The sequence below is a fragment of the Magallana gigas genome, chromosome 5 (genome assembly GCF_963853765.1).
Source record: "Magallana gigas chromosome 5, xbMagGiga1.1, whole genome shotgun sequence".
Taxonomy (NCBI): Eukaryota; Metazoa; Mollusca; class Bivalvia; order Ostreida; family Ostreidae; genus Magallana; species Magallana gigas.
This window is the reverse complement of record NC_088857.1, coordinates 15266964-15281287: the sequence shown is the minus strand read 5'-3', so window position 1 is coordinate 15281287 and position 14324 is coordinate 15266964. Positions and strand designations below refer to the sequence as shown.

The 14324-nt window shown below is 32.0% G+C and overlaps 1 protein-coding gene and 2 long non-coding RNA genes across 4 annotated transcripts; 1 reads left to right on the top strand and 2 right to left on the bottom strand.

Annotated features, from left to right (window-relative positions):
* Nucleotides 1-3404: 3404 nt before the first annotated feature.
* On the bottom strand, nucleotides 3405-5386 carry LOC136275553 (uncharacterized). The gene is made up of 3 exons (XR_010714132.1): nucleotides 5068-5386; nucleotides 3640-3794; nucleotides 3405-3516 (listed from the first exon to the last, which is right to left on the bottom strand). It is a non-coding gene; the product is annotated as an uncharacterized lncRNA (long non-coding RNA).
* A 1696-nt stretch (nucleotides 5387-7082) lies between these two features.
* Nucleotides 7083-12361, top strand: LOC105319544 (uncharacterized). 2 transcript variants are annotated; one of them, XM_066085085.1, is made up of 5 exons: nucleotides 7083-7259; nucleotides 7460-7615; nucleotides 8071-8199; nucleotides 8524-8675; nucleotides 12107-12361. In XM_066085085.1, the coding sequence occupies exons 1-4, from the start codon at nucleotides 7193-7195 to the stop codon at nucleotides 8661-8663; spliced, it is 492 nt and encodes a 163-aa protein (XP_065941157.1). In that variant the 5' UTR covers nucleotides 7083-7192; the 3' UTR covers nucleotides 8664-8675; nucleotides 12107-12361. The 2 variants fall into 2 exon arrangements, with proteins under 2 accessions (XP_065941157.1, XP_034328201.2); XM_034472310.2 differs by lacking the exon at nucleotides 12107-12361 and having other exon boundaries at nucleotides 8524-9215.
* A 72-nt stretch (nucleotides 12362-12433) lies between these two features.
* On the bottom strand, nucleotides 12434-13562 carry LOC117689893 (uncharacterized). Its single transcript, XR_010714131.1, has 2 exons — nucleotides 13398-13562; nucleotides 12434-12753 (listed from the first exon to the last, which is right to left on the bottom strand). It is a non-coding gene; the product is annotated as an uncharacterized lncRNA (long non-coding RNA).
* Nucleotides 13563-14324: the final 762 nt, after the last annotated feature.

Genomic DNA, 14324 nt, shown 5'->3' with positions numbered 1-14324 from the left:
GTTCAGTAAGAAAATATGATTGAATTCAATCTAACATATCTTGTGGTGCTAAACCATTTATATTCTTGTAGAATATAATTACTTTATGGTTATCCCTTCGAGATTGCAAGGTTTCCAAATTAAGCTCACTATATGAAATTATTTTAGAAGAATTAACTCTGATCCCTGTCACTGTCCTGGTTGCTTCAATTTGTACATGTTTAAGCAATTCGGATTTTTCCTTGACACAGCTGCTCCAAACAACATATCTATCAGTTGTATACTTTTCGCATACCTTTTCCTGTATATACCAATAATATAATTAGATCAACAATCCTCCGACTGTATATTTAGATGCAAACCTCCTTTTTTTTAAATTGATAACATTTTTGCTGTAGAGGGTATATGTTTTTAATTTTGAGAAAATATATTACGTCAGTTGCCTGTGTTTCTAATTTACAGGTAAATAATAGAATTGAAAACTCAAAATAATAGAAATAAATTGCATTTCTAAGAAGAACCATGACTGTATATGCAGAAAATTGGATGGTGCTTCAATAAAGTTAATCAGACAAGTTTATGAAAAATTATTTTTAAGTCGTAAAAAATTAAAAACATGTGTAAATATGTATATGCTGTATATATCCGTATAAAAAACCCAGTATATATGAAAAAGGAAAAAAATATGACAACCAATCATTTATTATTTTGTCAGTGAAATATTCTGACTTCTTCAAATTAAGCATAGGTATCTGACATTATATCCTTTTGTCTTGATATAAATATATATACCCTTTACCCAATAAAACAGTATAGAGGTTATATCTTTTCAATTATTAGAAAAATATACAACGTCAGGTGCCTGTCGAATAGAGCTCTGTTGAATTGCCTTAAAAGTGACGATAACGGGCAATATGTTTGTTAGATATATTTATCAGAGATTGTGACAAGTTTAAATTTTAAATTCTGTCACATGAGGGAATGAAAACCATGTCATCTATGTCAAAAAGTATTCTAGCCCTACTCGCCTGCTCCATTCCGAAGCAAACGGTCATCTTTTTAGCTTTTATACATAGTATTGTGATAATAAATGGATATCATATTTTCAATCTAAAAACTAAATGATTAATTGGACATATCAGCCTAAAAGAAATTGGCCACGTCCTCATATGTATCGGACAGTATGTACATTTTAAAACTGAAACTTTCAAATATGTGCATGATTGTACATTTAAACCGTGTAGAGTAAGTTCCAGTTCAGATCAGAACTCTGAGGTTTGGGTCAATTCTCAACAGGATCAATTTTCAACGGGTCGAGGTCATCAGAGTTTAGAAAAATCTTTCTCATACCGTTGAAAAATGACCCCGGGTATAAATTTCACGATTTTGGTCTCAATTTTCAACGTTGAAAAATGACCCCCCGGGTCAATATTCAACGTTGAAAAATGACCCCCGGGTCAATTTTCAACCCGGGTCAATATTCTTCGTTACACCGGATCTACTTTTCTCAACTGCTCTGATCTAACACTATTTATAGAACGGGAATTTCAAAGATAAACACTGTCAACAAAATGTAAAGTTGTGTCTGTTTTATTGTCAGCAAACAAAATGCAAACTTGTGAATATAAAAACTTGAAAGTTTAACCTTCAAAAATAAAAAAAAACCACTTTGTTTGATTCACGAAATAGAAAATTAAGCGTCTTCTCACGATTTCGTCTTCTTGAGATCAATCAACATTTACAGCGAGGCTGGCTGTTCCTTATCCAGGAATATCATAACGAACATATAGGCCTATAAACTTTCACGGTAACACTGCTGTTCAAATTTGGTAACGATAATTTTTACATGTACACACGTAGATGATCGGTCATCAGAATCACGGGCCCGTGATCAGAATAAGCGTCGTAAAGAAAAGCTATGAGTGATGCATCAACTCCTTCTGCACATTCCAAGCGGCTGATATACCATTTAAGTGCATCACTGGCTATCTAGTTACCACAAAGTTTACAAAAGTCGCTTATACATACTATTCTCTGTCGGCATATCAGCTATTTTCGTCCACGATCGCTTTTCCTTGGATGGTTATGTCCAGTTGCATATTCCAGCGATCTCACATGAAAACTAGTTTTAATACGAGTTTTTCTGCACAGTGAATGATATCACAAGCTATCGCATGTATTTTCCTTTCGTTTTCAATTCAGCTGGTTCAGATTTTAACTCACTATTTGTGTTTAATCCATTAAATTCAGCCTAGTAGCTCTGCATCAGCTGAAGGCAAATCCATTTTGAATATTGTTGCTGTTGTTGTTTTGTATTCATACGCGCCGCTTCATTTACATTATTTACATTTTTGATCAATGACACTTCACATTTTTTTTATTTAAAAATGTTTTATTAAATGATAAGAAATGAAGATAATAATTTTTCTATTGATCGACGTATCAAAGAAAAAATTGACCGGAAAACATTTTCATCAATGCGCTACGCGCATTGATGAAGTTTTCCGGTCAATTTTTTCTTTGATACGTCGATCAATAGAAAAATTATTATCTTCATTTCTTAAATCAGGTTACGAAAAGTCGAGATTATTATCACTATATAGTTTTTAAATATTGAAATCTGATGAAAACAAATACATGTAGTACAATAATGTAGTTATATAAATTCTTATGACTTCATAAAAGATAGACAGGAGAATATATTAAAAAAGGTTCCATTATCAATGATGCATGGCCTTTAAATGGGCATGGTCACGATTTTGGTCAAATTCTATTATTTGCAATGTTTTAGGAATGCCTTTCTAATGATCAAATAAAATTTGGGTGCCAGTCGTTGAGTTTTAAGCAAGATACAGGGCTTACAATTCATTGTCATGTAAACAAGGCTCGTGCCCTGTTTTTGTTTACATAGGTTCAATATACCAGTAAAAAATCTTTTTAAAGCTGGTTTGTAAATCTTATCATTCATTTTAAGCATAAATAAACAGTTCCTAGCAATTAACACATTCATTTTAGGTCTAAAACTGGAATTTTTACTTTAACATTCAAAATGTAAACAAAAGTTTTGTTTACATAGCGAAGAATTGTAAGCTCTGTAACTAGATAATAACTCACCGAATGACTCTCAAATTTTGGTTGTCTATTAAAAATGCCTTACTGAAGCATTGTAAACATTAAAATCGAAAAAATAATTTTTGACCGAAATCGTGACCATGCCCCTTTAAAGAGGCAGAGTGCGAGATACACTAACACATTTAGCCATCACACAGGGTAAGATCGTGTTGTAAAGTTATCTTCGACACAAAATTTTTTTTAGAAGAGAATGACAATTATATAGCTGGAGGATCCCATCAGCTGGAGCGCTAAGAAGACCACGTTTGTTTTATATCCTTTTTTCAAAGACATTATATAGATATAAAAAAAATCCGTTAACACTTGTTTTATACTCAGTCATTTTATTTTGCTTTTTAGTAGTATCGTTTGTCATGTTTTTGGAACTTCCCTTGCCACGCTTGCAATACTGGCTCGGTATATGGTCTGGAATTTAAAAAAAAAGATAAATCAACTATTAAAAAAAATGAAATAAATTATGTAATCAGGGGGTTTATATTTTGAATGAAACTAAAAGACAAAATAAAACCAGATCAGTGTTGCAAATACCAGTGTTTGTTATTTTCCATGTCCTATAGGACAACACACAGCAAACATGTTCTTTCTGCCAACACACGCGTAACCATACGGGCATCTTCTTTGACTGCACGTCACTGTGTCATCATTCACTTTGTGGGGAACCCCTATACTGCATGGATTGCCATCTGTATATAGAAATAAAATTAAAATATCGATCTGAATCTGGGCACATAACATTATCCAAAACATTTTTTTTTCTCGTAAAAATGGGTTTGTTTGACTTTAATGTCAGGGTATTTGATATGTATATTTGCTTTTGGTATTTTGATAATGATAAAACAAACCATTATAGAAATGAGATAAAACTTCAACATATATCATATGTAGACGCTTACTCATTTGTTTGGTTTTTTTTTTTGTTTTTGGTAAGTCGAGTACAATTTGATTGTTAAGTAACTTTACAAAAATTGGAAGTGCACGTTGTAGACATTGATCATTTTTTTAAACTGTTTTCTTGATATTATAATATTTTTACATCATTATGTCAAGCAAACGATATCACAAAATATCATTATGATAATGTTCATACACTGTACTTAGACAGCATGGACCCTCTCCATCGGCCGGACTATAACAAAAGAATCCCTTTGAACAAAACCGCGGACCGTTCTGCCAAAACATCTTTGGGTCAAATGACGCCCAAATTCGCATTTATCTAAATCACTGTTGAAATCTGGGAGCAAATGAAATATCATTTATTAAAGCTGAACACCGCTCGTAAATAGGCACCGTTACACAGGTACCTGGTATATAAACCCTTCGATTTCGTTACACCCGATTGCACATCTGAAACTCGTGGCCGACGTGTAGTGTTCCTTTCGTTGTCTTTGGATTTTTAAGCATTTAATTGTTATTTATGTGCACATTATGTCTGTAAATATTGCAATGACCAGTTCATTTGATGTTAGTACTCTCCTGGTTTGAAAAAAGTGCGTAAAACTTGACAATTTCATCGCGACCGAGTAACATGGCGAGGCAAGATGTACGTCCACACAGGTGAGACCTCTACAGCGATATACTTTGAACTGTTTAGAGGTCTATGGCTTATATAGGGGTGTAGGAAGAGCGGTGCTGAAAGAGAAATATGGCGGACAGTGCCTATTTACGAGCGGTGTTCAGCTTTAATAAACGCTTATATAAAATTGCGATGTTTGTAACAAAAATTCTATTTTCAATTATTTAATTTTACAATATAACTATTTGATTTATAATGTCTTTCTGAGTAGTAAATGCAGTATTTGTCAGTAAAAGCACGTAAAAACTAAAATGCATGTTACATATAGAGTCAGATATGAAAATAACAATGCTATAGGAAAAACATTTTTAACAACAAAAAAATATATATTTAACGAAATTATCTTAGATTTGATACAAAAATAAGTTTGAACTTTAACTGACCATCATTGGCTTTTACACATCATTAAACCCAAATGGAGATGACCAGTGGTGTCGGCGAAAGCTTCATGGTCCTGCCTGTACAGGTCTGTACGACTACAATGACGACTGCATGCGTTGTGTCTTAAATTTAGCCCGACACAGAAAAATCCCAAGGAAATATTAAGAACCGTCTTAACTTCATAAATGTGTTTAATTTATTAGCACAACACCACTAGTATGATTTACAGACAATGCAATTATGAGATTACAAAATGAGAAATATAAAGAAGTTGTTGAACAAAGTATGCATACATAGTTACATACAAGCAACAATCAATGAACTATTTAACATATGCACGTTTTACATGACAAAAGATTCGGACAAAGATTGTTAAAAGTATATTTGTAAGTGTCTAAGCATTAACTGTTTCAATAAGTAATGAATTATTATTGGAAGTACATAAAATTTACAATAATATAATTAATATATTGTTTCCTACTGTTTTCAAACGAGCTGTTTGACAATTTTAAATAATAGATATACTTTCTGATGTAGATACAATGCATGTGATGACTATTTCAGAAATAACTTTTATGAAAAGAAATTCGTCTTTCACTTAAAGAACACCATTAACACAGAACTCAAAAGGAGATGACGTAGTAGTGTCAATGAATGCTTCATGTTCCTGTCTGCATTTACTTCTGCAAAGACTATACCTACATGTATATGCGTTGTGTCTCAAATTCAGCCCGACACACAAAAAACAAGGAAACTTAAAAAAAATAATAATAATGCACAAAAATACATGGTTTATAAGTGAACTGTTGCAAAATATTATAGAATGCAATCAATGAGAAATATTTTAATATGCAAATATTCAGACCTACCATGGAGCTGCAAGCGACAAACACCACATGAGTGTATCATGTTTCAATTAAAGTGCGTCCAAACTTGAAGTGTAATCACAATGCAAATAAATCAAAAAACACACACATTTGTCAAACCCTGTACTTTTAGATACTTAAACAACAGCTTAATGTAACAATTCTGAATTACGCATTTTACTTGTATACACAACTTATATAATTTTCGCAAATAATTATCATTTTAGACATTTTTTAGACCTTAAAATAAACGTTGAGCATTTGTCTCGGAATTTGACATCGATCCGTCCCAAATACACCGCTCTGTATGGAGATTTCTATCAAAGTCATATTATGATTTGATTTAACTTGTTTTTTTTTCCAAAGAGAATGTGTTAGTTTTATATGTTTAGGACTGTAGACAGCTACTATTTAAGTGATACTTGTATGGTTACCCCTCATACAATCTAAAGGATTCGGAAGAAGAAAACAAACCAATTAAATACGAAGAATTGAATTGGACAACCAGGTTGAATCAAATTGCTTCGTAAATATATTTCATAAGGCTCTGTTTATACACTTGCTAACCTTGCATGTATAAATTTTGCTGGAAATACAAATGCTTAGAAACATATATATATTGATTTTCCATTTTCAAATGTAAAGTTAATAAAACCTTTCATCCTTCAATGCTCCTTAATTATGCTTCATGGTTTATCAGACGCCATATTTTATCATAATTTACATGAATGTAGATTTACATGATATCTCTTGTTTTTGTGCGGTCCTATTTTCATTACATTATTTTTTTATTTTATTTTTTTTTTGCCAATTTTTGAAAAATGTACCCCCCAAAAAAATTAAACGTATCAAGGACATAAATATTACAATATTGCAAAAAAGAAATTAAACAAATTCATAAAATAACTTTTTCTCTACCTTATTAATAATTAAATGCAAAAAATCATTTTAAACCCTATCTAGGATATGGTTTTAATTAATATCCTGGTCAACAAAATGCTTTGCAATAAGCAGGATTAGGTCACAAAACGTGCCTATCGAACAGCTGATTAAAAAAACATTTTCGTTTCACTGAAATTCGTGTAGAGTTAAAACTTTAAATAAGGTATCAGTTAAGGCATCCCATGAATTGTAAACAGTTGACAATTCTTAGGTCGTTATAATGAATTAATTATTAAACGGGTTTTTTTTGTTGGTTTTTGTTGGGGATTTTATTTTTCTGTTGCGCTGAATTTAGGCCAGAACGCACGAAATTGTCGATATGAAGTGTTTACTTACACCGCTGGTCATCTTCGTTTGTTTTTTGAATTTTGTACAGGCCTATGGGGGTAAGTTAAATTAAGATCAATTTTGAATCTGGTCAAACATGGATTTAGATATACTTTAATTTTTATTTTCTTGTTTTTACAAAATAAATTACTTGATCATAATTGTTTCATAATGATTCCAACACTAAATCTTTAATTAAAAAAATATATCGAACACCGAGGTAAATATTGATGCATAATTACTGGGTTGCACCTTCCAGCTGCTACCCCGGATCCCAATAACGGTTTTGATAAATGCGAATTTGGGCGCCATTTGACCAAGAGATGTGTGGGTAGGACCTCGGACCCACAGCTTAGATGTCCCGCAGACTTCTTCTGTTACACCCCTTTGGATGGAGTAGGACCTTGTTGTCGCAGTATGTATTCTCTATTGCAAAATCATAGGAATAACATCAAAAATAAAATTTATTTTAAGCTTTAAAATTAATGATATTGCAAGATTTGAGCTTTAAGAGGTCACGATTAAGATACCTTAAGAAAATGTACACATTCGACGTTTTTACTGTAGTGAATTATAAGGATAAGCCAGATAAATTTCATATTCCGTCATCACATTTTATTTAGCTCACGTCAAGAGAGCGAAAAATTGCTACTTATATGGAGCTTGTTAGTTTGACTGACATTTGTGGACTTTACAAGTTTTTTTATGATCTGTACTTTTTATCATTGGGGAGAATTTTTTTTTTACTGTTTATTCCTCTGATCAGTTTCATGTGTAAATAAAGTAACAAATATTGAATTAATAATTGATTATTTACTCTTATTTAGGCAGAATAAAAATTTCACTATCGCTTTTATTTGCAAATTAAAGTAGACAACCCATGCAGCACGGGAGTTCCCTACAAAGTGAACGACGATGCAGTGACCTGTAGTCAGAGAAAAAGATGTCCTTCCGGTCACGTGTGTACCACTGGCAAGGACTATGCCGTGTGTTGTCCCAGTAAGTACATGTCGCAAAGACCAAACTAGCTTGAGAAACATTGAAATTATATTACTATTTAAAAAATCATTTAATCTTAATTACTTTGTAAAGTTCTGCTATGTGTCAAAAATATATATTCAATATTAAAACAGAAAATTTGTAATAAAACAGAAATATCAGAAATTGGAAAATCTCTATTTTGTGTAAACTACATTTTCGTCTCTTTAAATTGTATATTCATAACAGTTTACTTTATTACTTAACGTATGATTTTTTGGGGAGGGGAGAAGGGGGCAATTAATGCCCACATTCGTTTATGTGGCTTTTTTTGTTGTTTGACAGTTCATCGACTTTGTCCTAGGCCTTTCAACTGTCCGAAAATTTCTCCATACTGTGCAGTACCAGATACGTTCCGTTACAAGGGCGGATTGATATGTCCCAAGTGTGACAAGAACATTTGCAAAAGTTCCAAAACAAATTAAAAAGAATAAAATGTACGATATGCATTAAAATAAAAAAAAAATACGTATGTATGTCTTAATTATCATATTTGTGTAAACGAAATATTAATTTACCTTTTTCATTCATTGTACTCTGGCTAAAATTATGTTTAACCTTTAATCTAGATGTTAAATTGGGTATGACCTTATATTTTAATACATTTCAAGTTTTCAAAGTTTGAACGAAAACTCCGCTAAAAATAAAAAAAATATCCTAAAATCAGTAAACTTATGTCAGTGAAAACCAAAGTAAAGATAAAGTAGAATGTAAATTACAAAACAAGTACTTTAGTCTATTATAGATCTGCATTCAACATGTCTTCAAAATATTAAAACTTATTAATAATAAGAATAAGTATTTTGTTTCTGTAGACATTTCGAAATTAATGTTGCTTATCAAATAAGACGCAATTTTCCAAAAGTTATTCGGTTTGTTGAAGGTCATGGACAAATTGAATATAACTTATTGATAGTTTACTGTTGACAATATTTTCCTAAATTGTTTAGCAAATTAAGGTGGAATAACAAACCTGGAACAAGAGGCCCAGGGGCCACATCGCTCACCTGAGCAACAATTGCCTTAATTCTGATCAAATTAGCATTACAGTATCAAAATATCTTGACAACTAAGTACAGTAGATCTTGCTAAAAAAAATAGAAAATCTGTCAATTTTTATCCACCTCTTTTTTTGGGTAAATACCAAGCCCCTCTTGTTGTTGTACCTGTAAGAAGATTTTTCTCTATTCCAATTTACCCCCCCCCCCCCCTCCATTTCGTGGCCCCCCTTTTCTCTAGGGAATCATGGTTTCATCAAACTTAAATCTGCATAACCTGTGCTTTCACACTAAGTACTGAGTTTTGGACCGAAAACTTTCCCAGAATATTTTTAAAGATTTTCTCTATATATTCCTATGTAAAAATTCAAACTGCCGTCACGGCCCAGCCCTATCACTAGGGACTGTGATTTTGCAAACTTGAATTTACACTATCCGAGGATGCCTCTACACAAGTTTAGGCTTTTCTGGCCAAATAGTCTTTAAAAAGAAGATATTAAAGATTTTCACTATATATTCCTATGTAAAAATTCATCCCCCATTGTGGCCTCACCATACCCCATGACTATTATTTAAACAAACTTGAATCTTTACGATCTTGGGATGCTTCCACTTAAATTTGGGCTTTCCTGGCCTTATAGTTTTGAGAAGAAGATTTTTAAAGATTTTCTCTATATATAAAAATTTATCCCCCATTGTGGCCCCGCCCTACCCCCAGGGACCATGATTTGAACAAACTTGAATCTACATTATCTGAGGATGGTTACAATTTGAGCTTTCTTGGCCATAAAGTTTTGAAAAGAAATTTTTTTAAAGATTTTCTCTATATATTCCTAAATAAAAATTTATCCCCTAATTGTGGCCCCACCCTACCCCTGGGGACCATGATTTGAACAAACTTGAATCTACACTATCTGAGGATGCTTCCACTCAAATTTAAGCTTTTCTGGCCTTATAGTTTTTGAGAAGAAGATTTTTAAAAAAAAATTCGATATATTCCTATGTAAAACATGACCCCCCTCTTGTGGCCCCACCCTACCCCCGGGGGCCATAATTTGAACAAACTTGAATCTACACTACCTGAGGATGCTTCCATTTTAATTTGAGCTTTTCTGGCCTGATAGTTTTTTAGAAGAAGATTTTTAAAGATTTTGTCTATATATTTCTATGTAAAACTTGATCCCCTAATTGTGGCCCCACCCTACCCCTGGGGACCATGATTTGAACAAACTTGAATCTACACTATCTGAGGATGCTTCCACTCAAATTTAAGCTTTTCTGACCTTATAGTTTTTGAGAAGAAGATTTTTAAAAAAAAATTCTGTATATTTCTATGTAAAACATGACCCCCCTCTTGTGGCCCCACCCTACCCCCGGGGTCCATAATTTGAACAAACTTGAATCTACACTACCTGAGGATGCTTCCATTTTTATTTGAGCTTTTCTGGCCTAATATTTTTTTAGAAGAAGATTTTTAAAGATTTTCTCTATATATTCCTATGTAAAACTTGATCCCCCCATTGTGGCCCCACCCTACCCCTGGGGACCATGATTTGAACAAACTTGAATCTACACTACCTGAGGAAGCTTCCACTTTGATTTGAGCTTCTCTGGCCTAATAATGTTTTAGAAGAAGATTTTTAAAGATTTTCTCTATATATTCCTATGTAAAACTTGATCCCCCCATTGAGGCCCCACCCTACCCCCGGGGACCATGATTTGAACAAACTTGAATCTACACTATCTGAGGAGGCTCCCATTTTTATTTGAGCTTTTCTGGCCTAATATTTTTTTAGAAGAAGATTTTTAAAGATTTTCTCTATATATTCCTATGTAAAACTTGATCCCCCCATTGTGGCCCCACCCTACCCCTGGGGACCATGATTTGAACAAACTTGAATCTACACTACCTGAGGATGCCGCCACACAAGTTTGAGCTTTTCACGCCGAATAGTTTTTGAGAAGAAGATTTTTGAAAAATACCAACAAATTTTCAATAATTCTCAATTATCTCCCCTTTAAAGAGGGCGTGGCCCTTCATTTGAACAAACTTGAATCCCCTTCACCTAGTGGTGCTTTGTGCCAAATTTGGTTGAAATCTGCCCAGTGGTTCTTGAGAAGAAGATGAAAATGTGAAAAGTTTACAACGCCAACGCCGACAACGACAACGACGACAGACAACGGACAAATTGTGATCAGAAAAGCTCACTTGAGCCTTTGGCTCAGGTGAGCTAAAAAGTCACTCAAATTAAGTTATTTGATTATGAAAGATATAATGATAAATAAACTGTACAAATGTCAAATAAGCGAAAAATTTGCAGTTTGGGGATAAAAAATAACTATCTAAAATATTCGATTCAGTAAGTTAAAACAAAAGCCACTACGGGATTCGAACTCCGGACGTACGGATTACAAACCCAACACTTTATTCACTCCGCTATACAGTGACAAAATCCTTTTAATACTACGCAATGTCGTTTCGATCAGAGGTCAGCCATTTTATGATGTGTTATTCCACCTTAAGAATCCCACTTCCATCACTGATAAGATAATAATTGGTTTAGATGCAGATTCAAATAAATATATCAGAGATAATGATACAAGTGTATTTTTAAAATGATTTATTATTCAAATAAATAATAACGAAGTTTGATTCTCTAAAATTAAAAAAAAACATCGTTTTCATCTTAAAACGGACATTCGAATCTTTTAAGATATTGGTAGCGTAGTCTTCCTTTCTTCTTTTGCAAATTTTTTTTCTTCTGAATATTCATGATATTCGTATTTTTCCAGCTTTTTGGATGTTTGTAAGGGCCATTGTTTAATATGCATACATGCATCATATAACTATCATTCTTTCGTGATTTAAGGTGATAGCTGTTACAATGGTGTAGGTATCGGAATTCATACACCAATCCGCCTCCAAATCTGATTGACTCTCTATTCAAAGTACAAACTTTGTTGGCGATTTTAACAACCATGTATAGTGAAAAAATCTTTATTTCAATACATTTTTCAAATTTTTAAGTTGGAATTAATATTGGCACAACTAAATTAACTAAATTTAAAAGTTGGCGAAGGAGCTGCTCTAGCCGAATTTTATATACATTGTATATTTTGGGGGCTCAAACCTATTTTGTCATGTATATATAATGTATAAATTCCTATACTCTTTAAAATAAAAATACTAAATCATGTTTAAGAGAAAAACGCTTTCATAGTTTATTTAAGTTAATGATACTGTGTCATTACGCACATTTCAATTTGATTTTACACTGTTTATGCTGGTATCGTCAATAAACATTTATATAACATTTTCGAGTTCGTGGACATCAATTTGCAATGTAATATTGTGAATACTAGAATCAGTAAAGGACTGTTTAATTATACAGCTGACGACAAATGTCCCGATCACAGCCTCTACAGATTCTTCCATTGAAACGAAAAAATGTTGGGTAAGCACATCCTCGTCTGACAGGCCGACACCGAACGACCGGACATCCCCGGTTATAATAACCTACAAACATGAAAAAAGTATGGACTAAAATTACTAATACATACTGTAGATTTTTAAAGTATTGATTCTAGCTTTGTCTCAAGATTTACAATAGACTCCTTCACGGTAACTGCGGTTCTGAACTTTTGCAGAGAAAAATGACTTAGTTTGGTGAAAAATGACTTAACGTTAATTGTTTCATATACGTCATTTGATTATCTACCTATTAAGACAACCAGTCCCTTCTTCAGGACCAAAACAAGGATTACTTTAGAGCGATCGGCGACAGTAGCAACACCTTCTTTAAGAGTTTCTTAAGTAGTTTAGTAGTAGCTTTAGATTTTGTTTTCTTTGTTTTGTACTCATGTAATTTATTTTTTGGTCCTGAAGAAGGGACTGGTTGTCCCAAAAATTTGACAATTTCTATTGTTCGTGTCGTTAGCCATTTTTAGTGCTTTATATATATATATATATATATATATATATATATATATATATATATATATATATATATATATACATATATTGTATATTTTCAAAGAGAATTTAATTATTCCAATGCTTTTGTAATTTGGGATCTAGACTCTTATGTTTAAAAATTTTAATTTTGAATTAATTTTATTTTGAAAATCTTAATAGGTTTACAATACAATAGTAAATCTTACCTTTTGAGTTTCCTAATGTAACACATTGAAATAAAACCAAAAATAAGAACGAAAGTATAATCAGCTTCATAATGAATTGATGTTTGATCTCATGAAGTGAATTTTGAAAGTTTTTAAACGTTTTCTAAAACTATTAATAAATATTCTGGCGAAAATTGGGACAGGTACATTGTATTTGTAAACAACAATTTGATTCATCATTCGTCATTATGAAAATGCATATTTATTTCAAGAAGCATACATTATTATTTTGATTGATCTAGAAATTCCGGTTGTTTTAATTAAAATGCAATTTGAATATATTACAAATTAAGTTAACAAATAAATAATAAAACAAATCAATTCCATAAGATTTTTATCTTATCACAAATTAAAAACTCCAAATTGATGATAAATTTGTTCTAAAAACAGATTTAAAATTAACAGCAATAGCATTTTTGAAAAACAACTTCCTCAAAGTCGTCATTTATATTCAGTGCACTTCTCCGTTGTATTTATTCTCATCAATCTTACAAGAAAAATGATGAATACAAAGATTTTCGGAAGATAAAAAACATTTAATACATACATATAAGATTATTTATTTTAAAATCTACAACAAAACACATTGTATGCTAAACTAGTTAATTACAATCCATTTATAAAAACTAAAAGTGCTGAATTTAATGCAGATTGAATTTTTTTTTTGGTCTTTAGTGTGCAAGTCTTAAGTGGTAGCATTATATATATATATATATATATATATATATATATATATATATATATATATATATATATATATATATATATATATATATATATATTTTAAATTCCGGTTTATTTGTCAATGTCCTAAAAATTAGGTAACGTGGAGCGAATGCACTCTAACAGTTTCTATATCATGGGGAACGATGACTGTGTTGATCAGTCCGCATCGTCTAAACTCTC